Source organism: Chanodichthys erythropterus, chromosome 2 (assembly GCF_024489055.1).
Source record: "Chanodichthys erythropterus isolate Z2021 chromosome 2, ASM2448905v1, whole genome shotgun sequence".
Lineage (NCBI taxonomy): Eukaryota > Metazoa > Chordata > Actinopteri > Cypriniformes > Xenocyprididae > Chanodichthys > Chanodichthys erythropterus.
This window is the reverse complement of record NC_090222.1, coordinates 18,607,198-18,634,701: the sequence shown is the minus strand read 5'-3', so window position 1 is coordinate 18,634,701 and position 27,504 is coordinate 18,607,198. Positions and strand designations below refer to the sequence as shown.

Here is a 27,504-nt window from a genome sequence, read left to right as displayed (position 1 = left end):
TTTCTATTCGTCGGTCTGTCCCACGTACGTCTCTGTTCCCTCCTTCAGGGAACGAGGGTTACCTTTGTAACCTAGACGTTTGCGTTTATTTGACTAAATATGGTTTTGGGCAGAAAATTAACTATTTGGCTGTGTGTGTGATGTATGTATGTTGCTGTATTAAAAGTTTAGAAAAAGTACTTTAAGTATTGGTAAACGCTTATTAGCAATTGAAAAAAAACTGTAAATGTTCTTCATGGAACCACTGATGCCAATAAAGAACCTTTATTTTTAAGTGTCAGAAGGTGTAGAGTTTGTATGTTCTCTCCTTGTTGACGTTCGTTTCCTCTGGGTTTCCCCCACAATCCAAAGACATAAAGGACAGGTGAATTGGAGAATGTAAGTTTGCCCGTAGGTGTGAGTGTGATTATGAATTTGTGTCATCCCTGTGATGGAGGTTCAGGGTGTTTTCCTGCCTGCGACCCGAGACACTGAAAGGCTCCAGCCTCCCCACGACCCTACATAGGACAAGCACTTTGGAACACTTTGGAATGGATGGATGTACAGTACTATGGGGGTTCTAGTACTCCCTCTCTCTGCTATTATTCTTTTTCAATGTGTCTTGCTTGATCCATGTTTCCAAACAAAATCATTCTGAAGCCATCCCGATTCACCAAAAGATGACTGGAAAAAAAATTACTTCTGTAACAGTGACTAAAAATAGGGCACATGGGCCAGCTTTCTGCTGAAATCACAATTACTCGTGTTTGGAATAATTATTAATTAATTTAATTGAAAATACTCTGCTAAGATTTTATATTACAATATAATTCCTGTAGAAATGCACAGAGTTTGCAATCATTCGGATTTGAATATGCTTTTATCAGTTTTGAAAGCAGTGTAATAGCATTTGAAAAATGTGCTGCAAATATAGTGTTTTCTGTTTTGCAGATGGTGAAGTATGAATTAAACAAAAGTGTTGATGGATTTTGGAAAATGTGCTCATTGAATGCATTTTGTGTGAAAGCAATGAAATTTTTTTTTCGGTCTGCACGGACTTCTGTTTCACTGAATGTGTGAAGTTGAAAAAGTGGCTTCAGTATTGAACAATGCTTGTTAGTTGAAAAAACTGTAGTTGTATTTGGAATAATTATTATTTTAATTTAATTGTAAATATTCTGATAAGATTTTATTTTTTTATATAATTCCTGCAGAAATGCACAAAGTTTGCCATCATTATGAATATGCTTTCATCAGTTTTGAAAACATTGTCACAGTTTTTTTTCTCTCGCTTTGGTGCTATTTTCACAAGTAAGGTGTACATTTTCAAATCTCTTAGTACAAATATTCAAACCGATCACACTTGTAACACAACTAGTCATTCTTTCAAAACCTGATCTCATGCTTTCACTCTTGTACATATTTTCCTTTTACATAATCATCATTTTTCATATAGATGTCACATTACAAAATACACTTACATAATTGGCATAAAATCCATAAAGTTTTTAATAGTATCTATTCTGTGTTATCAAAAGGTGTACATAAACACACACACACACACACACACACACACACACACACACACACACACACACACACACACACACACACACACACACACACACACACACACACACACACACAGTCACTCCGCCAGTTTCTCTTGCTCTAAATAAAAGGTCACAACATAGTTAAAGATTTTTGGTCCCACTGTATATTAGGTCTTTCACTGTACTAACATTTAAATTAATCATTTGATACAGTGCACTTATTGTGTACATGTTTTTATGTTGTACTTATATGTATTAAAATATCTGCATGAGTTTACAGCTGTAATTAATTTCTCCAGTTACATTTATAATTACACTGTTGACCCTTCCTGAGTCCTAAATGTACTTACTGACCAATCTGTTCAGTTTTGAGGCTCTGAATTGTTGTTGTTTTTTTCCCAATAAAAAATAAGTTAGTATATTGTAGTGAAATACAGAAGCTCTGTTATATTCTCGCCCTACACAACATAACCACACCCAATGTAGAAAGACTGAATCAGTAATACTAAAACATGTCTTTGAGTTGAATAAAGCGGTTTAATTATACGAGGTTAAGTGTTTGGAGTGGTAATTTCCATCTTACAGTTTTTTACAGACGCTAGGACACATTTCTCAATACTTAGGTCACTTTTGCAAAACTCTTCACACAGTTCTCCTAACCAACTTTCAGCTTGGCAAAGCAGTTCATTTCACATTCAAAATGCACTACAACTACCAAAACACTTTATTCAGGTCTCAAATCAACTCATTCTTCCAGAACACTAGCAAAGGTTGACAGCCGACAAATACACTTTGTCACCCACAAAACAATGACCTGAAAAACACTAACAACATGTAGCATTATACAATGTTTTCTTGTGTAAAACAAGGACACATCTCTGTTTATAATTCACTGCAATATGTTACTGGAATGAATCAGACATGATGCAGAATTCGTCAATATTTTATGTTGTTTATTTATTTATTTATTTTTTGCACTGAGTAATTCCAAAATACAAGAATTTGTATACACACCATCCACTGATACAGATACAATTCAGTCGTTTTTATAGCATTTTATAGATTTAAAATATATTTCATTAAAATATTACTGTAGGAATGTAGCAAATTTCTGTCTTATTCAGTTTTGTATGATGTTATTGTTTGAACATAAGTTTAACAGTTTTGAAAACAGTATGTAAGCATGTGCAAATTGGCATGTACATACAAAGAGTTTTGGCAGTTGTTGTGTCTGAGAGAGAAAATAATTCATGACATTTGAGAGATATAGTCATTGAATGCATTTTGTGCCAAAGCAATGATAATTGATCCTCAGTTTAGCCCACATAGACTTCTGTTGTGCTCACTGTGTGAAGAGTTTTGCAAAAGTGACCTAAGTATTGAGAAATGTGTCCTAGCATCTGTAAAAAACTGTATTCAAATCTAGACATGACTCGTGTTAATATCCAGCGCTAGGTGGCGCAGTGAACTCTCTGCATTATAGAACTGCAGTTTATCATTAACTGAAAGCTGATGAAAATAGTTCAGATGAGTTGAGCTGCTGCTCGTGACAGTTGAGAGCTCGATCATGATGGTTTCTTATCGTTTATACTGGACACTGTGGATATTGTCGTGTTTTGGTGAGACTTTTTAGAAATTAAATTATGCTGTGTTGAATTTATGTTTAAAATAACGAGACTGGTTGGTTGTAGTTTTATTATATTTACAGTTTTTTACAGACACTAGGACACATTTCTCAATACTTAGGTCACTTTTGCAAAACTCTTCACACAGTGAGCACAACAGAAGTCTATGTGGGCTAAACTGAGGATCAATTATCATTGCTTTGGCACAAAATGCATTCAATGACTATATTTCTCAAATGTCATGAATTATTTTCTCACTCAGACACAACAACTGCCAAAACTCTTTGTACGTACAGGCCAATTTGCACATGCTTACATACTGTTTTCAAAACTGTTAAACTTATGTTCAAAACAATAACATCATACAAAACTGAATAAGGCAGAAATATGCTGCATTTCTATAGTAATATTGTAATGAAATATATTCTGAATATAAAAAATCAAATACTATCAGAGGAATTAGATGAAACTGAACACCTACACAAGCATTTGTTTTTCAGTTTCATTACCATCCATTCAAAAGGGGAAACTTAGGAATAATTTTGTTCTGTAATGTAAACATGGACCATGTAACATGTACTGCGGTGAATTATAAGCAGTAGAGAGTGTCATTCTTGTTTTATAAAGAAATTTAAAAAAAGAAAACATTGTATAATGCTAACTGATGTTAGTGTTTTTAAGGTCGATGTTTTATGACTGACAAAGTGTGTTTGCTTGGTGAAAACCTTTGCTAGTGTTCTGGAAGAATGAGTTGATTTGAGACATGAATGAAGTGTTTTGGTAGATTTAGTGCATTTTGAATGTGAAATGAACTGCTGTGCCAAGATGAAAGTTGGTTAGGAGAACTGTGTGAAGAGTTTTGAAAAAGTGACCTAAGTATTGAGAAATGTGTCCTAGCGATTGTAAAAAACTGTAAATGCAGAAACATGTAAGTCTGCCTTTTGGTGAAATTGTTTTCCCCCCGTAGGACAATATTTGTGTCAAGATCTGCAGATCCCTGGGCCGCCTAATAAAGAAGAAGGAGACCGTGTAGTGTTCACTCTGGATAACCCCCCACCCTCCACATCGATTCTTATAACTCAATGGTTTTTTGGTACCGCAGTTATAATTACAGTAGCGTCTGGTGTAGCTACAGAAAACCCTGCATATAAAGACAGAGTCATTTTTAACACCAGCACTCTCGCTCTGGAGCTGCAGAACCTGACACACAGTGATTCTGGAATATACAGACTCAGTATAACAACTACTGATGGAGGGACACTTACTGGACAAACTTCACTACAAGTCGGTGAGTGAGTTACTAAAACTTGGTTCAGTATTTAAGCATAAGGCCTAAAAGATGATGATCTGAATTTAATTATGTGAAAGGGAAAAAATCAACATATAGCCTATTTTGTCAGTTAAACATGCTGTAAATTAAACAAAAATGTGGATGTGTAAAATAATATGGTTGTTTCTGCAAATTGTTAGCTCAGTTTAAAACTGTAAGGTTGCATCTCAATCAGCTCCCTAGTTCAGTAGTCAGGGCACTGATCAGGGAATCAGCCACATTCATTTACATCAGTGTTTCCCAACCCTGTTCCTGGAGGCACACCAACAGTCAGTGCCGCGTTAAGCCTTCGCGGGGCCCTGGGCTGACGAGCGCTCCTCCATCATTATGACTTTGCATTGCTGATCTAAAAATGTAAAAAATAAAATTTAAATTTAAAAAAGGTTTTTAACAAGTCCAAGTTTAAATTCGACCGATTCGACTCTGGCTTTGGAATTTCAGAATGATCATAACATCATTTCAAATGCGATGTGTCTGAAGATGATTCTAGTTAATTATTCTGTCACAGACTTTTTTTAATGCACGTTTTATAAATGTAGGCTACTATTAGTTTCTTCTCTAAATATGTTTCCATCACGTTTTATGTGCAGTTTATTTCGTTGAATAAAAATTATCCACCCCAACGGTTACATTTATTCACATCTTGTGCAGTATCTTAAAATGTGCAGATGTGTCCGTTTTTTTTTTTTTTTGTTTTTCAGAAAACCAATATGACTCATTTAAATCTCTGTACTTACTTGCATTACTGCATGCATAAGCTTCAGAAACCCACTTTAAAAATGACGGTCAAATGCAGCAGATCATCGTTGTATGGACCCTTTCTTTCTCCATTTATTCAGCTCCTAAATGATTTTAGTAGAAACAACATAGATAAGTTTTAGTAAGTTATTGACAACATTATTTGCTTCATTATTATGCTTCATTTTTATGAACATGCACACGGCAGACGTGCGTGCGAGCCTTTAAAAGTATTTGGCTGCGGAAAGATGCGTTCGGCGTGTGCACTGCGCACTATCTAGTGGACTTTTGTTTTCAAGCACTCAATTCACTTTCACATGGGCTATTGTACAGTACACACACGTTCCGTCTGCGAACCCTCCTGATGACGAAAATTACGCGATGCGAACGCCCAAAGTACACCTTGGTTGGTGTTAAGCCTGTAATAGCGGGCCACCAATCCACCCAAGCCCATTATGCACGTGCATTCCCAGACGCTACGCCACTGTCCTGGTTATATTCCGGCGTGCGTATCCGCTGCGCCTGTGACTCTTGATTCGGGTGTGTGACGACGATGCGTTTTAAAACGCAAAAGAGGATTGTCTCGCGGGCCCCCCAGTGGTCGGGTCCCTGGGCTGCAGCCCATGTTGCCCATTAGGATAACGATGCCCTGCCAACAGTACACATTTTGAATGTCTCCCTTATCTGAATGTTAGATCAAAATCTCAATAATAGGTAGAATATTTGTAATCTCAGTCATCAGTTTGGAAACAGGTGCCTCAACCCCTGTGATGTGTGGCAGCAGCAGCGCGAGGCCTCGGGAGAATGACCAAGCAGACACAGATCAAGAGTGGTACAAAGCATTCTCAGATTTATTCAGGAAGAAGGGTCATATTTATAGGCATAGGTCAAATAACAATCTCCTGGATGGCCTGAGCATCAAATCATACAACTTTAGAATCAAACCTTACCATGTATGGCATTTCACAAAATATAATAACAAATAAGAAATGTACACTCTAAAAAATGCTGGGTTAAAAATGCGGTTGGGTTAAATGTTTGCCCAACCTGCTGGGTAAGCATTTCTCTAGCATTCTCTGAACCCAATGCTCAGTGGCCTAAACCCATTTGTCGAATCAGTCACTTTGTAGGCAAAACCTTAAACAAGTTCAGGTAGTTAAGACACAGTTTGCAAATCTCATCTACTCTTTTTGCAAAACTCTAAACACATTCTTACTCACTAAAACACATTTGGCACTGTGTTGCAAAATGGTAAATACATGTGGCAAAAATTAAACACAACTACAACACAGTTGTCATCCTTTACAGTTTTTTACAGACGCTAGGACACATTTCTCAATACTTAGGTCACTTTTGCAAAACTCTTCACACAGTTCTCCTAACCAACTTTCAGCTTGGCAAAGCAGTTCATTTCACATTCAAAATGCACTACAACTACCAAAACACTTTATTCAGGTCTCAAATCAACTCATTCTTCCAGAACACTAGCAAAGGTTGACAGCCAACAAATACACTTTGTCACCCACAAAACAATGACCTGAAAAACACTAACAACATGTAGCATTATACAATGTTTTCTTGTGTAAAACAAGGACACATCTCTGTTTATAATTCACTGCAATATGTTACTGGAATGAATCAGACATGATGCAGAATTCGTCAATATTTTATGTTGTTTATTTATTTATTTATTTTTTTGCACTGAGTAATTCCAAAATACAAGAATTTGTATACACACCATCCACTGATACAGATACAATTCAGTCGTTTTTATAGCATTTTATAGATTTAAAATATATTTCATTAAAATATTACTGTAGGAATGTAGCAAATTTCTGTCTTATTCAGTTTTGTATGATGTTATTGTTTGAACATAAGTTTAACAGTTTTGAAAACAGTATGTAAGCATGTGCAAATTGGCATGTACATACAAAGAGTTTTGGCAGTTGTTGTGTCTGAGAGAGAAAATAATTCATGACATTTGAGAGATATAGTCATTGAATGCATTTTGTGCCAAAGCAATGATAATTGATCCTCAGTTTAGCCCACATAGACTTCTGTTGTGCTCACTGTGTGAAGAGTTTTGCAAAAGTGACCTAAGTATTGAGAAATGTGTCCTAGCATCTGTAAAAAACTGTAAACACAATGACTCAAAATTATTCACACTTATTTCTAATGATGTGATCAAATCAACTGTATAAAATATAGGTCAGTTCAGAGTGCACAGGTGACACAGGTGCTGAATGATGATACCAACAATAGAGGGAAAAACAATCTGAAAAGTAGAGGAGGAAGAGTATGTGTAAGAGGATGAAGAGCTAGGGGTGTGGAGACAAGGCTGTCAAGGCTGGATCCAGCACAGGTTTTTCCCTTTGCCTGGCAAGTGACGACATTGCCTGTGATGTGGAAAATGTCCTCAACAATATTCAATAATATTCAACAATGTTATTGATCTGACAGTACGGACAGTATAGGATGAGAACTGAACTAAGCTAGCCTAGATGATGACATCACTGTTTTCTGCAGAACTGTTTTATAGAGGAAAATAATTACAGTAATTTACATAATTGATGATCTTTACAATGTAAGTGAATCAACACTGAACTGACTTCAGCTGAACAATGACATTTTTTTCTTTTAGAGCCAAAATGAACCCTCTTTGCATTACTGATCATCATGTACCTGTTATCACTGTAAAGCTGCTTTGACTAAACTATACTATACTATACTATACTATACTATACTATACTATACTATACTATACTATACTATACTAGTATCTGTGTAGTATAAATTGCAATTGAAATAAAGGTGACTTGACTTAGGCTGGACCCAACATGAAGATGTGATGCTGAATCAGAATGAATCTCTCACTGACTCTGAACTTTGATTTTTGTGTGTGTGTGTGTGTGTGTGTGTGTGTGTGTACTGTATCATGCTTTTCATTTAGTGTTTTCTTTGACCTTTTAGTCATTTGCATTTAGACTGCTGTATATTTGCAGTATGTAAGTACTGTACAGTATATGCAGACATTCAATACTATATAATATTGAATATAATACTGTACTTGCAGTATACTATAAATTCACGTTACTTGTGATTTCTATACATTTTATGTAATGGCAAAATGTGTTTACTGTGTTACAATATACTTTTTTTCTGTAACCTCATGTTCTGGACGCTTGGTTCTCAATTTTTTGATGTAGTGTCTAATGAATGCTGATGAGTGTTTATATATTGACTGGCTGTGTTTATGTTTTGAAAGCATTGTTTGATTTTGAGCACAGATCAAATGGTTTTGAGGCAAGTGTTTGATTTTGCCAGAAGAGTCAGAGGTTTTGTGAAATTATTTTGAAGATTGGATTTGTGTTTAATGTTTTGAGAAAATGAGTGATGGTTTCAAGAAATGTGTTTTAGCAATTGTGAAATACTGTAATAAATTTATATTAATAAACTATTAAACTATTAAATGTATATTAATAAAATATTAAAGCTTATTAATAAACATTCACCTTTTGTCTATTATTGTTGTCTCTAATTGCATCTGGTTTTTAATTTCCCAACTATTTTGGGTTCGTTTTAAGCTAGCCATATAGCAATTTTTAAATAATAGTTGGTTTAAATAAAACTACCCAGCAGGTTGGGCAAACATTTAACCCAACCGCTGGGTTAAAACAACCCAATCGCTGGGTTTGTCCATTTTCAACCCAACTTGGGTTGTTTTTAACCCAGCATTTTTTAGAGTGTATGTGCCTAAATGTGTGTGACTTCAACTTCTGGTTACGTGTGAGAGTGTCAGTGTGTCCAAGGACAACTACTTCTTGTTATAGGCAGGTACATGATGTGCACAATGGAAAAATCCCAAGAGAAAGTCAAAAAGTGAAGCCCAAGAAATAAGAAGTTATTTAACACTGAACCATATATTTCTGGTCTTGGAGTTTCTACTATCGAACTGATGAGTTGAATCAGGTGTGTTGGAAGATTAGGAAAATGTGTACTGTTAGTGTGCCTCCAGGAACAGGGTTGGGAAACACTGATTTACATGATATACTGATTCACGACCAGTAGGGAGCTGAATGAGACAGTGTTGATTTTACTTATAAAAACTATTTAACTGCTTGTTGATTACTTCTTTGTCCACTGAAAATAAACAATTAAGTTGAGAAAACTTAATATTTTGATAAAACTTAAGTTCGACCGTGGCATTTAACTTCCCGGTAATTTGCACCGAGTCGCGCTGTGTTTCCCTGAATCATTATCATGCTGACGAAGGGAGTGGATTTCATCGTCTGGTCGAGGTGAGTTTTCAATTAACGTTATTGAAATTAAGCTACATAAACTGCACACCTAGATTATAAAGTTCAATGTTCCTAAAAGACTAAATTCATTTAATAGCACGTGGTTATATTTTCAAAAGTGCTCAGACACCGAGATAGTGTTCTTCATAGTTCAGCTGCTAACATTTGAAGGGTAACGTTATCAAAATAGTGTATCAATTAAAAATATAGCTGCAAGCAGCAATTACGGGGCCAAGCACAAAAACGGCACAAGAAGCCAGCCAACATGGCCGTGAGCATCAGACCAACAGCAGCAGTGAGCAATTAGAAAAAAAAGTTATTAGCATTTTTGTCAAGTTTGTTATAACTTTTGAGCACGAGGTGGCGCTGGTCCGAAACTTCTCAGGCTGCTTCAGGGCATTGTCCTGATGACCCATACCAAATTAATGAATTTTGGTCAAACCCATCAGAAGTTATAAGCAAAAATAGCCATTTTTCATATCTCCACTCCAGTAGGTGGCGCTGCGCCGAAACACTGTATGATGCCTCAGGTCATGCTTGTGATGACACGTACCAAGTTTGGTCTGAATATGTCAAAGCATTGTAGAGATACAGCTTCAAGAGTAATTTTTGCATCATCTCTCAAATTCTTTGCTCCGGTATACGAAAACGGTTTGACTTATCAACTTGAAATCCATAACTTTTTGTCGGCATGGTCTGAAGATGATACGGTTCAATTTTGGTGAAAATCGGAGCAAAGGTCTAGGAGGAGTTTGAAAAAGTAGGTTTTTAAAGAAAAACAATATGGCGGACAGGAAGTTCAGCTGAATATGGCAAATTTGATATCTATGTTCTCAGCATGACCCAAGGAATCTATTGAGACCAGTTTCATTACAATCGGTAGATATTATCAAAAGTTATTAGCATTTTTGTCAATTTTGTTATAACTTTTGACCACAAGGTGGTGCTGGTCCGAAACTTCTCAGGCTCCTTCAGGGCATTGTCCTGATGAACCATACCAAATTTATGAATTTTGGTCAAACCCATCAGAAGTTATAAGCAAAAACAGCCATTTTTCATATCTCCACTCCAGTAGGTGGCGCTGTGCTGAAACATTGTATGATGCCTCAGGTCATGCTTGTGATGACACATACCAAGTTTGGTCTGAATATGATAAAGCATTGCAGAGATACAGCTTCAAGAGTCATTTTTGCATCATGCCTCAAATTCGTTGCTCTGGTATACGAAAACGGTTTGACTTATCGACTTGAAATCCATAACTTTTTGTCAGCATGGTCTGAAGATGATACGGTTCGATTTTGGTGAAAATCGGAGCAACGGTCTAGGAGGAGTTCGAAAAAGTAGGTTTTTAAAGAAAAACAATATGGCGGACAGGACGTTCAGCTGACTATGGAAAGTTTGATATCTATGTTCTCAGCATGCCCAAGGAATCTACTGAAAACAGTTTCATTACAATCGGTTAATATAGTCAAAAGTTATTAGCATTTTTGTAAATTTTGTTATAACTTTTGACCACAAGGTGGCGCTGGTCCTAAACTTGGTATGCTCCTTCAGGGCATTGTGCTGATGACCCATACCGAGTTTCATAACGATACGCTAATGCGTTCGTAAAATACAGCATTTTAGCACCAAATTTAAAATGGCCGACGGCCAAAATGTCCAATATGGGAAAATTGGATATCATTCGACTCGGCATGATTCCCCGAATCCAACGAGACCAAATTCATGATTTTTGGCCAAACCCATCAGAAGTTATAAGTAAAAATAGCCATTTTTCATATCTCCGCACCACTAGGTGGCGCTGCGCCGAAACGCTGCATGTTGCCTCAGGTCATGCTTGTGATGACAGTTACCAAGTTTGGTCTGAATACGATAAAGCGTTGCGGAGATACAGCCTTATGTCTATTTTCGCAAGCACTACGTACAATTCGTTTGCGTGTTTTTCGAAAACGGTTTGAGAAATCAACTTGAATTCCATAACATTTTGTCGGCATGGTCTGAAGATGATCTGGTTCAATTTTCGTGAAAATTGGAGTAACGGCCTAGGAGGAGTTCGAAAAAGTACGTTTTTCAGAAAATTCAAAATGGCGGAAAAATTTTCATGACGGAAAATGACGTCATATGGTGCAATCGATTCGTCTTGACCCAAGGAATCAGAGGAAAAAAGAAAAATTTTGTTTCTAGCCCTTATGGTTCAAAAGTTATTAACATAAACATAAGTGCAACTTTGGACAGCTGATGGCGCTAGAGGGATTGAGTTAGAGACTCCAAATTTGCTATGGACAAAGGTCAGACTGTCCTCTAACTGTGTGCCAAATTTCACAACTTTCCCGCAAGCGGTTCTATGGGCTGCCATAGACTTCAAGAGCGGAAGAAGAAGCGGAAGAATAATAATAAGCGTACGGAACGCCAACAATAACAATAGGTGCCTAAGCACCTTCGGTGCTTGGCCCCTAACTATAAAGTGTATAGAAGTAGATTTTGTGTTGTAGACTGTTAATTTTGTTCTTTGATTTTACTGTAGGCCTACATGTGCAGTTATTGTGTTATTTCATTTTTTCCTATTAAACTTTAACTAGTTAACTTTTGATTTTTTTTGTATTAACTAACATTAGTTAATGTATTAAATAACATGAACTAACAAAGAGCAAAACATTTTTTATACAGTATTTATTAATCTTTTTAATGTTAGTTAATAAAAATCCACCCGTTCGTTCATATTAGTTCTGTGTATTGACTAATGTTAACTAATATAACATGTGAATTTAATAATTTATTAGGAAATGTTGAAATTAACTACATATGATTAATAAATGCTGTAGAAGTATTGTTCATTCTTAGTTAATGTTAACTAAAGTAGCAAACTTATGTTAACTAATAAAACCTTATTTTAAAGCGTTACCATCATTTTCTACCATACAAAATATGTTGTTTTAAATTTATTTAAATTATTGTTAATTTTGTAGAAATGTAACATTGCACCTCTCAAATTATTTATTGTTTTCTTTTCATAGGTTTGGGAATGCGGTGTAAAGTAGCAGAGAGGTCCTGATGAATCATTACAGGTTTCACCACTACTATCAAGTTGAGAGATTTTAAAGATTTTTATCAGAAATCATTTGAAGAAACATGAAAGAGTCAAATGTCCTTTTTGTTGTTCTGTCTTTTAGACATATCCTTGCTCATAGAAAGGCAACAGCTCTCAAAAGGGCATTCTGTGTTAATGAGGGAAAAGTCAGAAAACATCCTGAAGACTTTCGGAATATGCATGTTATCAGCATATACACTCATACACGAGATCCTTGAACCCCAGATGTTGTCTGGAGATAATAGTTTGTCCGTTATCCAAAACACATCAACTTACTGTTCTATCAGACAAGAGGCAGGGGAAAGAGTAGAAAGCAGGAGACAAAGTGAGATTAAAAAGTGACAAAAATGGCTTTTGACTATGTTTTTATTCTGCTTTTTACTCCAGGGCACAGAGCCAGAACACAGTTACACAAAGGGGATGAAGATGGGGATTTTAAGCATTGTCAAAGATGATGTTGCCAGCATCCATTCCATTCCAAATTTAAGGTGCCTATCTGTTGTTCTAGAGGAGCTAGCTGTGCTGGATAATGTGCAAGATCTTCCCACTGCTGTTGCTCTCCTCTTTGGCTTCATTTGTTGCCGGAACTATCCTAAAGAGCTTAAATACAATTTTGAAACCATTCAGAAAATGTTTGTTGGCCTTGACCCAGTGCTCAGCCAGATTTCAGTCATTTAACCCCTTTCACCCGGAGTGCATTTCAAAAATGCAATGCAAGGTGTGTTGTAACTTTTTAAAGCGTTAGTTCACACAAAAATTAAAATAATAATGTAATTTATTACTCACTCTCATGCCGTTCCACACCCGTAATCTTCGGAACACAAATTAAGATATTTTTGATGAAATCCGACGGCTCGGTGAGGCCTCTTTTGCCAGCAATGTTACTGCACCTCTCAAGATCCATAAAGGTACTAAAACTTTATATTTGAAACTGTTCACGTGACTACAGTGGTTCAACCTCAATATTATAAGGCGTACAGAATACTTTTTCTGCACCAAAAAAACTAAATAATGATTTTTCAACAATATCTAGTGATGGCTGATTTCAAAACATTGCTTCGGAGCTTTACAAATCAAATAAGTGATGGAGCACCAGAGTCACGTGATTTTAGCAGTTTAATATTTGACATGCACTCCGAAACAAAAGCTTTGTAAAGCTCTGAAGCTTCATGAAGCAGTGTTTTGATATCGCCCATCACTAGATGTTGTTGAATAGTCTTTGTTTTGTTATTTTGAAAGTATTCTCATCACTTCATAATATTAAGGTAGAAACACTGTACTCACATGAACTGTTTTAAATATGCTGTAACATTGTGGTCCATAGAGGCCTCACTGAGCCATTGGATTTCATCAAAAATATCTTAATTTGTGTTCTGAAGATGAATGAAGGTCTTACAGGTGTAGAACGACATGAGGGTGAGTAATGAATGACATCATTTTCATTTTTGGTTTAACTAACCTTTTAAGACATAAAGTTTAATTTATTGCTGCAACATTGTATGATTGTGAGCAATTTAAGAACAATTTTGTTACTCCAGCACTTTAAAAGAAGTGTGTGTTGTGTTGTATTATGCCAGCACTTTAAAAGTATTACAAGATTACAGGATTTTTTTTGCCTCTAAGTTTTTGTTTTTTTATAATTCATCTTGAACTTCATGCTGACAGAAAATGTGCCTTTTGTAAGCGTCAATAAATATTTTCTGTAATGCTGAGTATTGTGTGGTATTTACAGAATGGTTTGTACTCCCTGCATTTTGATTCCCAGTGGGAGATCTATACAGGTTTCTGGGTGAGATATTTGAAGAAAGTTGAATTACCTTAAAAAAATTAAGGCAACCAGCTGCAAAGCTTTTCTGAGTTTACGGAACTTCAGGACCTCTGTAGTTGTGCTTACTCATTTCTTTGATTTGGACTGGTTGTTAGGTATAATTAACTTAATCAAATAAGTTTATTGAACTTTAGAAAATGATTTGGCACAACTTCGACCACTGAAGTTGAGTAAACTCAAAAATGCTTTGCAACTGGTTGCCTTATTTTTTTTTTTTTAAGTTTACTCAACACAGATAGGTGTTACTTTGGGCACTGTTGTATCTGGATTTAATTTTTTTTTTTTTTTTTTTTTTTAATGATTAAGACCACACATATTTAAACTTAAAAAACCCCAATGGAAATCACATTAAAATGTCTTGGAATTGTTTTACTGTTATAATTTAATTTTAAATACCTTTTTTGTCAATATTGTTTTATTATTTATAAACTCTTGTCCTACACCTAATCTTTCAAGTTCATATCTACTATGATCACTTTAACAGACCTGCCAACTTGTTCGCATTTTGCGTAGAGGGTATGCATTTTGACCTCAAAGTACACTGGTATGATTTGTCACTCTAAACTACGCAAAAACCTGGTGTCACCTCTGTGCACGTGTAGTACTCAAATCAAGCAAAAGAAAAAGAGTTTGACCAATCATAGCGCTGGTTTCATTTCCACAAATAGCAAGAGAGGAAGATTGACAAATGCGTAAGGCCTATCATTAAAAGGAGACTGCAAATAGACAAACACAAAATCCCACTCAATCTACCAGCAGCATCCTCACGTGATAAAACCAACTAGCCTGGATTCCTTCCTTTCTGTTTACGGATGTGACGTAATGACGCACAGAGGAACTGCTGCATGCTCAAATTTCCCACGGAAATCCACCATGTCGCTCTTATTATAAAACATTATTACAAGCTTACCGTTGTGAATCGAGCTAAGATAATGAGATAGTTTTGAACACTGGCTGGTTATGTACTTGCTCAAATTGATTTTGGATAATTTTTAACCAAAAAAAAAAATCTACAGACTGCAGCTTTAAATGGATATTTTACAAAAATTACTACTTTCCCTCAATTGTGCCATCATTTTCATCTCAACTTTTTTACTCCTAATAAAAGGGTGTTCTAAGTCTGAGAGTCCTATTGGAGAGTGAGTCTGAGAGTCCTATTGGAGGGGTCTTGTTGACTATAGGAAACAAATATTTAAGCATAAACATTTTATTCATTGTTGATGGGCCTGCAGTACTGCCCTGGACCACTGTGTCTTGAAACATAAAGCATCCCTGGCCCCTGGTTAATGGCCTCATTGCCCTGGTCCAAATACATCCCTGACACATAGTTAGACCCTAAATATGAATTTTGAAGCTGTTTTTAGGATGTAATATTTTTATTAAAGTTCACAAATCACATGTTTGTGGTTGTGTTATTCTAGTGATATACTCTTATAAGTTTTGTTAATAATTTAATTAGATTTTATTTTATGTGTTTATAGTCTTTATTGTTTCAGTTTATTTAGTGTTAATTATGTTAGTACTTTAATTTAAACTAAATAAAAAGTAGAAATATTGCCTTGGCAACTAGTTAAAATAAAATAATTATTTTATTTCAATAAATGTTCAATAAATTTATTTATTTTAGTTTTCAATTTTAGTTAATACGTGCTCACTAAATGTAAAAGACTCATTTTAGATCCGGTGTTTTTGTTCTTTCTCTCTCGTTTACACAGAAAAATTATCTGTCAACCTTACTGGTCCAGAGGAACCATTAATAGAGGGCAAATCATCTGCTAACATCACCTCTAAAGGAAATGGCATCATCATCTCTGTGCAGTGGATGAAAAATAACAGTCCTCTGTCTCCTAGCAACAGCATCATTTTCTCACCTGATTTCAGATCAGTGTCCATCAGTCCAGTGCAGAGATCAGACAGTGGAGAATATCAGTGTAAATATACAAACCCTGTCAACTCTGAGACGGCAACATACAGTCTGATCATCAACTGTGAGTGTTAAACATTTAAACAAAGATGATTTGAGGTCAAACCTGATGAAATAAAAACATACTTCAGTGCTCAGTTTGTTCCTCTAACAATGAGTCTCTTGTGTTTGTTCTAGATGGACCAGAAGATGTTTCTATTAAGGGTCTGGGTGAGGTGAATTCAGGGGATCCTGTGTCTCTGTCTTGTTCTGCAAATTCTGTACCTTCTGCCTCATTCAGATGGATGTTTAATGGAACAGACACCGGTGTGACCAGAGACACATACACCATAGAAAAGACGGACTTCACACACAGTGGATATTACGACTGCACTGCCTGGAATAACATCACAAACAGAAGCGCCTCACAAAGACATCCTTTACTAGTTAAAGGTAAGCAGTTAAAACTAAATGATAAAAATTTGTTTTATTAACAAATTTCGGGAGGAGCACATTCAAATTATCTGACTAATCATCATGTCATTTCAGCCAGCTGTACAATCAGTAGTCAACATATCTACCAAGCAATGCCCTCACCTTAATTTGTCACATATTTAACAATGTATATGTTAAATTACTCTTAAAATTTTGATGAAGGCTAAAGTGCATTACACTAAGTGCATCACATGATCTTCATCTGTTGTTTCTTGTGTCTTTACTATAGCAGGTGGTGGTGGTGGAGGAGGACTGTCAACAGGAGCCATAGTTGGGATTGTCTTTGGTGTTCTAGTGGCAGTTTCAGGCATTTGTGGTCTGATTGTCTATTTAATAAAAACCAAGAAAATGTAAGTAATTTAAAATCACATCACAGCTTTAACACATTTTAGTGAATTTTGTCAGTGAGTTTTCTGTCACAACTTGTATTATGGTCTTTAATAATCCAGCTTTGTAAATCAAAGATATTTCCTGAATGATCAAAATACCATATCAAGATCAGTTTCTGAATTGTGTCTATTTACATTTATTTGTAATTACAGTAATTTTCCCTTAAAATGTGCTAATATTTTAGTGATATTTCATGCATAACAACTAGGGCTGCAACAACTATTCGATAGTAATCGATAATAATCGATAATGAAAATCATCAACAACGATTCTCATTATCGATTAGTTGGCTCCGCCCACCGTGCACAGAATACTTCTGCCAGTTGTATCAAATTACAGCACTGAATAACGCATTTCTATGGACCAAAATGCATCTAAAAATACTGAAGGAAACAGAGTGAGCTGCTCCAGGAAAGGTATGAGATCAAAGCTGAGACATGAGAATTCTTTATTTTAAGGTTCAAGCTAATGCATTAGCGTAATGGCTTGCCCTGTCAGGCGCTTTGACAGATGCATGCGCGTCCTCAGCGCAAAACGTTCATTCTTCGGCTATATCCTTATCTGTAAATGTTACAAATTCACACAAACATTTACATTTTGCATAAAGGCTTCTCCCGACAGTCTGCATTCAACTTCAAACTTTAATGTATGAGCACTGGCGCGTGGACCCGCATCAGACAGACGGAACGCGGGAGAGAGGGAGACTATTAAAGGGTCTTGAAATCCCAGAACACATTTTTTGAGCTGTGAACAGATATGTATAGGCTGCACATAATTGAAAACAGTAAAGGTACTTATTAATTATATTTATACGTTGAAATTAGTTATTTTAGCATTTTTCAGAGCGATTTCTGTCTTCCGGTTTGAAAAGCAAAGTCGGAGCAACGTCACAAAATCTGATGTCTTCGTGTACTTAGTGATGGCCGATTTCGAAACACTGCTTCATGAAGCTCCGAAGCTTCATGAATCTTTTTGTTTCGAATCAGTGATTCGGAGCGTGTATCAAACTGCCAAAGTCACGTGATTTTAGTAAACGAGGCTTCATCACGTCATCACTGTTTCGAAACAGTTCGAAATTTCAATGGTTCACCAACAAAGGGCGATGAGTCCGTGAATCATGCAGATTCACTGAGAACTATTGAACAAGTGTCTAGGGCTTTACCCTATGGTTTTACCTGATCTCCGATCAGTTTTATACAGTTGTACATGTTTTAATTATACAGTAGAATAATTAAAATGAATAATGGTAGTTATTAATCTCTTATTGGCCTGTTTAGCTTGAGCCATGGAACAGAGAAACAAGCCTTTAAAATTGATAAAAGAACACAAATTATACAGACACTCTATATTTAATCTTATTAGATGATTAGTTAATTCCATTTAATTGATTTTATTTTAAATAAAAATTTGCAATACATTTGTTAAAGTGTATTTTTAATGCATGTTTGGCCTGAGTTTTGTTGCATTTGCACTGCTCTGACCGCTAGGGGTCACCGTGGAGACGGGTGTCAGATTGTTTCGAAGCATCGAATCATTACGGCACATTTGATTCAGTTGCTTCAGTGTTTCGTGAAGCCTCGATCTGCCCATCACTACGTGTACTACCGGCAAGATCTGGAGTTGCGGTATTATGCATGGGAGTGGGGGTGGTGGGGCGCAAATGACTGTAGTTATTTTACTTTCGCCCATTCAAAGACGTGAAGCAAAATAGGGATTGGTACTCACGTCACCGCTGACTGTTACAGATGTGTGTTGCTGCAGCAGGGATGAGTCAGAATCGGGCTTCTACAAACGGGTATTTATTAAACAAAGGAACAGAACAGCAAACACTCGACAATAGCAAACAACATCAACGAGAAAGGACATGGAGTGCAGGGAGTGAGTCCCACATAAAGGGTGTGCTGATGACGATGAACAGGTGCAGGGAATCCAGGGAAAGCAGGAGAGATGATGAGGAAGTGCATTCAGGTGTGGAACAGGGACGATCATGGGAAACGGAGTCCGGGACAGGCTTGACTGTAACACTGACGTTGTGAGTTTTGGATCACACGTCACTTAAGGTGTGATTATGAGTACATCAGATGACCACTTCTCCCTTTTCCTAGTTCAGGGCACCAGTCAAGGTCTTTTACCTTGGCAGTAGGAGAAAACTCCCAACAGGGGCTTTCATTCATTTAGAATTAATGTAAAGTCGTCACCTGATTTATCTGAAAGACGAGATTGCTAACTTGTAGAGCCTCTTCTGTATTATCAGCACAAGCAAGACACAAGTGTAATAAAATTAATTTTATTAACAAAAAGATAAACAAGAATAACTAACACAACTACTAAATGAATAATATGAATGATAAAGGAATAAAGTGCATAAAATACACAGAAGAGATTAAGTTGAGTGTGGTTATGGAAGAGTTACGTTATCTTATGGAAAGATAAACTGTTTCTCTGCAAATAATAAGGTGGAGAACCTTATTATGCACCAAACAAATAAACGAGAGATTATTTGTTATTAACTAACATCAGCTATATTGAATCTAATAGGAATTAGGAAACTATATACTGATAATTATATATATATATATATATATATATATATATATACACAACATTGCCAAGGTCCATGGAAAGAGGTTTGGTTAAGTGATATTTACATTCCACGTGGTTGAGTCCGATGACGGTGACGTCCTCCACTGGTTGTGTTGGGTGACAATGCCGTGGGGAGAGGAGCTGGAATCTGTTTCAACAGTCTTGAACACAAAGCTCTGCAGGATGCTGATCTCCTGGAGCACCAATGGGTCCTAAAATCTGGAACACGCAGATAATTCCCTGGCGTAGGTGCAGAAGGTCCTTAACAATCTGGAACATGCAGACGAAGGTATCTTGGAGTGAAGGTTTGCTCTCCTGAGCTTAACCTTGTTGCAGATGTTGTTACTGTCTCGCTGGACAGAAACTCTGAACGTAGTGTTTGTTAATGTCTCTTTCCTCACAGGCTGGAGGCTTAGAACGTGGTCGTCTCTGTTAATGTCTCACTCCTTACAGAGTCTCTTTGTCTGTGTTTCATTGGTTGCTCTCTTCCCTCTTCCCCCCCTCTACACTCCCACTTTTTCAGAGCTTTACACGGCCATTTTTACAGAGTTTTTCCAGCTCAGAGGTGTGAACAACCAAGCTAAAACAGGGTTTCATGACACTTTAATATTCAGCGCAAAAAAATATTCATTTTGTTGAAATATCTGTTTAAAGTTAAATTTAGATTTAAAAGTCAACATGTCATTCACATAATTATAACAGTAGTAATTGTAAAGGGATAACAATATGTAATTGAATATAAATGTAAGACGTTTCTTATAGCCTATTTACAGGATAAAGAAATGAGAGTAAGAGTGATTGTGTCCAGAGTGAACATGTGTTCCTGCAGAACATTTATCTTGCCTGTTGGTTAACACTGAGTTTGTGTTTTTCTTTATTATCTGTATTACTATCTTAATTTTTAATGTAGAGTATTAGTTATTAGACATCTGATATCCAGTTTAAGGTTTGTGCCACAGGTCAGGGCAGCCTAAACTATCAGTATTAGTGATTACTAAAATAATTTTTCATGTTTCTGTAATGGTTAATCCACCAGTATGTGTAAGCTCTTTAGTTACAGCTGTATTTCTAAAGCTACAATAAATTTATTGTTGTTATCCATGAATTTTTGAATTTACTGTTTTACAAGAAAGGCAGGAAAAATCTTCAGATGCCCAGTTACAGTCAATATGAACAGTTAAGGTTTTTTTGGATATTATTTGTGAATATTATTTAGAAAATATTTAGTTGTTTCAGTTTATTTTCTCAATAAATGGCAATACCATTTTTAGTTTCAAACAAGTTTTTGATAAGATTCCTAAAATATTTGTGTGACTAAATGACTGTATGTTTTCAGCATTCAGCTGGCACATTTGTTTGAAGTACATTGGGCAAGATGTGCAGTAGTTTTTTTTTTTTTGTCAATAAAATAAAAATACGATTTTTATCCGATTAATTGAAAAAATAATCGGCCAACTAGTCGATTATCAAAATAATCGTTAGTTGCAATAATAACAAAATGACTGTGATCTCAGTGGAAACTATAACTGTTATATGCTGCCTTTTTGTAAGACAGAAATGTGGTAAAGATAAACAAGTTGAGACCCAGAACCGTGTATCTGTTATGTCTCATCCGATGGGAGACCCAAAACGGTGTATCTGTTGTGTCTCACCCGATGGGAGACTCTGAACTTGGTATATCTGTTAATGTCTCACTCCTTGCAGAGTTGAGACCCAGAATGGTATATCTGTTAATGTCCCACCCGATGGGAGACTCAGAACAGTATTTCCCTGGTGGAACTCATTTACATAAAGCACAAAGTTGGAAGTCTTTACAGTGTTTTTAAAGTTTACCAATGCATTTATCACTTTCCAAACCACCTCCAGAATAACTTTGGCAATATTCTAAACGAATAGAGACTAAACATGATGGGAAAAGATTGAACTGTCATGCATTCATTCAATTGTACATTAACAGCTGCATTTGTGTCAGATGTTGCACTACAAATAGCTGTCACTGAGAATACTTATTTCTATGAATAAGTATGAAATGGATGTGTAGTTTGCATCAGTTCTAAAGTTTTCAAACATAGTTTTGAATGGATTTGGATGGATCTTTGTGATCTCACCCATTGCTGCTAAGGTCTCGAGGAATTATTATGACACTCTCTGGCCAACCTTAGGAAGTAGTCTCTAGATGGGTCAAGGGCAGAAACTGCCTTTGGACCAATGAGAAGTCCTGTCCTTCCCAGGCTTGGTACAAGAGGTCTTCTTCTTGCCCTCTAAGAGGTGTCTGGATGTTGTCCTTACATCTTTATCTGATGGCGTTGGACAGTTTGCTTCTGTTAGTCCACCAAGATCCAATCAAAATATAGCAAACCTTTGTCTGCTGTTTTGGACAGAGAGGGGCCTGGCCTGGCCCCTGGAATGTGCTGTTCACTACATGACTCCTTCCGGTTTCAGTACAGGTTTCAGAGTTTTGTTTTTTTTTTCAAGTGAGTCCTGTATGACGTCAGAAGATACCGGAATTCCTTGTATAGGCACTTCTCCCTGATAAGCGTGCACACACATCACCCAGAGCAAGAGCACGCCCATTAACACGTTTCGTTTGGGATACAGAAGCCGAGAGATTTTTCAACAATGGCTGTGTCCCAATTCAGGGGCTTCACTCTTTGAAGGCTGCATACATCATCGGTCTCATTTAAAAAGAAAAAAACTGTTAGATTGCAACGCAAGAAAGAAATTACAGTATTTTACACCTCACAATGAATATCAGTCAATTTTATTATGGTTACTCTTCTTAAATATGACATCCTTGATAAAGTATTCAGCCTTCAAATTTGCGCTGTGGTTTTCACAGATGCTTCTGCCACCGGCTGGGGTGCCACGTACAACGGGCATGCAGTCTCAGGGGTTTGGACGGGACCCCATCTGCATTGGCACATCAATTGCCTTGAGTTGCTGGCAGTACGCCTTGCTCTGAGCCGCCTCAAAGGCCTGCTTCGGGGCAAGCATGTACTGGTCCGTACGGACAACACTGCGACCGTTGCGTACATCAACCGTCAAGGTGGTCTACGCTCCCGTCGCATGTCTCAACTCGCCCGCCATCTTGGGACCTCACTCTGGTGCTGAAAGCACTTCAGATTGCTCCCTTTGAGCCTTTGCTGTCAGCAGACTTAAAGATTCTTTCTATGAAGACTTTGCTGCTGATGGCATTGGCCTCCGTCAAGAGGGTAGGGGACCTGCAGTCATTTTCGGTCGACGAATCGTGCCTGGAGTTTGGGCCGGGTGATAGCCACGTGGTACTAAGACCCCGGCCTGGCTATGTGCCCAAGGTTCCTACCACTCCCTTCAGGGACCAGGTGGTGAGCCTGCAAGCGCTGCCCTCGGAGAAGGCAGACCCAGCCCTGGCTTTACTCTGTCGAGTTTGTGCTTTGCGACTGTACATAGACAGAACCCAAAGCCTCAGGACCTCAGACCAGCTCTTGTCTGTTATGGAGGCCAGCAGAAGGGAAAGGCTGCCTCCAAGCAGAGGATGGCCCACTGGATAGTGGATGCCATCGCCCTGGCTTACCAAGCTCAGGGCGCGCCGTGCCCGCTCAGGTTGTATGCTCACTCCACGAGAGGTGTCGCATCCTCCTGGGCGCTGGCTCATGGCACCTCGCTGACAGACATTTGTAGAGCTGCAGGCTGGTCGACACTTAACACGTTCGCTAGATACTATAGCCTTCGTGTCGAGCCGGTCTCCTCCCGTGTTCTCGCCACAGGTCAGAGGCACGGAGAGGCCCCGGCTTAGTGTCGGCTTGCTGCGCTACATGCGCTTCTTTTCTCCAGAGAGTCCCTACAAGGCAGACCCTGTCGAGTCCTCCGATATCCCTTCGGCAGCCGACGTGGCAGAACGTCTGGCGCCAGGCCAATACTCTGTTGTATCCTTGAGAACCGGGTTTAGGCTGGGTTCCATATGTGTGACCCTACGGGGATCCCATATGGTTGGTTCCACGGTTGCTCCTAAACGAAGCCCGTGTCTTTCCCCCTGGGAGAACCTACCCTTCATCGGGTTGGAGTCACCCCAGCTCTTCCAAATGTAGCACAGCCCTACAGGGTAAGTCCATATGTACTTCTCCACATAACTCCTTCGGGGAAAGATGTGGCTTCCGCAGCGTTCCTTTCCCAGCAAAAGGGTACGCTTTCCCAGCGTTATCCAATAGTCTCACTGAATGGGTTTTGGGGAACAGCAGTGATAGACTCTCTCTGTGTTAGCCCTGTCCCACCATCCTCAGGCAAGGGGGTTCAGGTGGCTTACAACAGAGCGCTGGAAGGGGGCAGCTCCTGTGGCGCTTTGGTAGGGATTCCTATTCGTCAGTCTGTCCGACGTACGTCGAACGTGACCGACTGAATGGGAACGTCTCGGTTACAAAGGTAACCCTCGTTCCCTGAAGGAGGGAACGGAGACGTACGTCCCGTCGCCACAGTCGCTGTACCCCGCTGATGCTGCCGCCTATCCAGTTCGGCTCCTCAGCGAAAACCTAAAGATGCAACGCACCTGCTGCTCATTATATACCCGCGCTGCGAGGCGAGCAGCTGATACATATGATTGCATGCCAATGTCTCCGTTCCCTCCTTCAGGGAACGAGGGTTACCTTTGTAACCGAGAAGGTTTCATGACACTTTAATATTCAGCGCACAAAATATATTTATTTTGTTGAAATATCTGTTTAAAGTTAAATTTAGATTTAAAAGTCAACATGTCATTCACGTATTTTATGATAGATGTAATTGTAAAGGGATAACAATATGTAATTGAATATAAATGTAAGACATTTCTTATAGCCTATTTACAGGATAAAGAAATGAGAGTAAGAGTGATTGTGTCCAGAGTGAACATGTGTTCCTGCAGAACATTTATCTTGCCTGTTGGTTAACACGGAGTTTGTGTTTTTCTTTATTATCTTTATTACTATCTTCATTTTTAATGTAGAGTATTAGTTATTAGACATCTGATACCCAGTTTAAGGTTTGTGCCACAGGTCAGGGCAGCCTAAACTATCAGTATTGGTGATTACTAAAATTGTCATTTTTCATGTTTCTGTAATGGTTAATCCACCAGTATGTGTAAGCTCTTTAGTTACAGCGGTATTTCTAAAGCTACAATAAATGTATTGTTATCCATGAATTTTTGAATTTACTGTTTTACAAGAAAGGCAGGAAAAAGTAAAACACTAGTTGTTGTTTTTTTTCTTCAGTTGCCCAGTTACAGTCAATATGAACAGTTAAGGTTTTTTTGGATATTATTTGTGAATATTATTTAGAAAATATTAAGTTGTTTCAGTTGACACGATCCGGCCGTCTAGGGCTCGGTCGGACCCGAGACAAAAGTAAAAAAAAAAAAAAACACCTTAAAAAGCTTCAAGCGGGCAACGGTTCCTGGTCTCCTGTCCCAGCTCACAATAACCACAAATTTCTCAAATCACAGTTCTTTTTATTATGATTATTTTGTATGAAACAATAATATTTTCAGGGTTTCATCGGAAGGGGTTACTGGCCAAAACAACAAACAAAAGGAGAGCTAACTAAGGGTTTAGAAAATACTAACTTGCCTGACCAAAGAAAACAACAAATAAAATACAAAGAATTTACCCTGGCTCCCTAACTAAACGTAAACAGGAGAAAACTAGATTGCACAAAGTAAAAGTGGCACTCCCCAACCCAAACGTAACCACATAATAAATAACAAACCTACACTTTTTCAGAACGGATTAAACAAAGGAAAAACAGCAGAAGGTCTCAACTCTTAAGTGATAAATTAATTAAGTGATCTCTGTCACACAACAATTTTAGGAGATAATGCTTACGAAGCTGACAATAACAACGCTGGTCACACAGCAGCACAATAACTCTCTTAGTTGTCTGGGGCAGGAAACAGGATATAAAACACGTGTGGAGCTTCACGACGCGGCAATACGGCTCACTCCACCATCCTTGTTTGCTGCCTTTAAGCGCTCCCGCTCTTCCACCTGACTCGCAACACCTGGTCCCAATCAAACGGCGCTACCAGAGAGCGAGAGAGAGAGAGGGGAGAGAGAGAAAGACAAAGCAACAGCGTGCACAGTTACAAGATCACATTCTACATTACAATAGGCTAATGTATACACTTATACAGACGTAACACAGTTTATGTTCTCAATAAATGGCAAAACCATTTTTAGTTTCAAACAAGTTTTTGATAAGATTCCTAAAATATTTGTGTTCTCTCTTTATTATGACTAAATGACTATATGTTTTGAGCATTCAGCTGGCACATTTGTTTGAAGTACACTGGGCAAGATGTACAGTAGTTTTTTTTGGGGTTTTTTTGTCAATAATAAAAATATGATTTTTATCCGATTAATCGAAAAAATAATCGGCCAACTAATCGATTATCAAAATAATCGTTAGTTGCAATAATAACAAAATGACTGTGATCTCAGTGGAAACTATAACTGTTATATGCTGCCTTTTTGTAAGACAGAAATGTGGTAAAGATAAACAACTTTTAACAAATTGTATTTGTCTTTACACTACAGTCCAGAAATAAACCAACAACAAAAAGAACAAGCAAGTGGAGGTATGTTCATATTTATTCATAATACCAACATGAGTATGATTTGATTGAAATAACACAACTGTCTTCACCAGTTACAATGAGATTGACTGTGTTAATGACCATACTGTAATTGATTTCAGTATCAAACTCACTGAGTGTTTATTTCTTTAAACAGCACCACAAAACACACAGGAGCCTGTGAGTGACTTTTCAGTTTTTGTTTTCTCTTCAGCACAAGCCTTCTTACCTTATATTAACAAATATTCATTCTTCATTATAGGCATTATCACTGTTTAATACAGTGGGCTTTATGTTTTGAAATATTGGCTACATGAACATTTTATAACACTTTTACTTCATGTGACATCATCATTGTACTTGACATTGTAATGTAAGAAAAACAAATGTTTTTTTCATTTGCTATTTGTAGCACTATCAAGAACCCCTTGATTTCCAAATGACTAGTGGAGGTGGAGCAATTCTGGGAAATGAAGGGAATATATATGAGAATGAAAATAATGACTATGTAAATGTAAAACATGGGTTTTTGAACCGACCAAGGGCTCCTGCACCTCCACCAGGTGAGCAGTTTATAATATTTAAATCGATCCTGTCCCATTTTAGACATTATGTGTGCTTTGACTGCATCACAAAATAAGAACTATTCATTCTGTCCTGCACAGACACTGAAGAAATACCTTTATTTTATTACATGCTTGTTTTATGTCTACATTTAGGAATCAAACCCTCCTCCTGTGCACCACTGAGGAAATAAAGACAGCGAAACATCTATTGCATTCCTGCATTCTTCCTGCCGTTTGTGATACATCTGTACCTTATTTACATATGTAGTATTTGTATTCAAATGTTTATTTGCAGGTTCATGTAAAAATGAGCACAAAAATACAGTAGAAAGCAGATTTAACATTTTCTTTTCAAAATAGTTTGTTTTCAGTTAAGAATGTGGTTCATTCAGCTTTGCTTAACATATTTCACCATTGTAAAATCCATTTATATTTTACCCCAACATCAGTGTAAAATCTGTAAAAAAAATAAATAAATAATCCAACTGCTCCTGCTAATGTGTAAATTATTATCTGTAATAGATTGCAAAAGATTTTCCTCATTCTTT

At 37.4% G+C, this 27,504-nt stretch overlaps 1 protein-coding gene across 1 annotated transcript; it reads left to right on the top strand.

Annotated features, from left to right (window-relative positions):
* Positions 1-3,069: 3,069 nt before the first annotated feature.
* On the top strand, positions 3,070-27,504 carry LOC137032174 (carcinoembryonic antigen-related cell adhesion molecule 6-like). The gene is made up of 9 exons (XM_067403806.1): positions 3,070-3,151; positions 4,125-4,445; positions 16,155-16,427; positions 16,541-16,795; positions 17,067-17,187; positions 26,353-26,393; positions 26,548-26,570; positions 26,803-26,953; positions 27,110-27,504. The coding sequence occupies exons 1-9, from the start codon at positions 3,100-3,102 to the stop codon at positions 27,145-27,147; spliced, it is 1,275 nt and encodes a 424-aa protein (XP_067259907.1). The 5' UTR covers positions 3,070-3,099; the 3' UTR covers positions 27,148-27,504.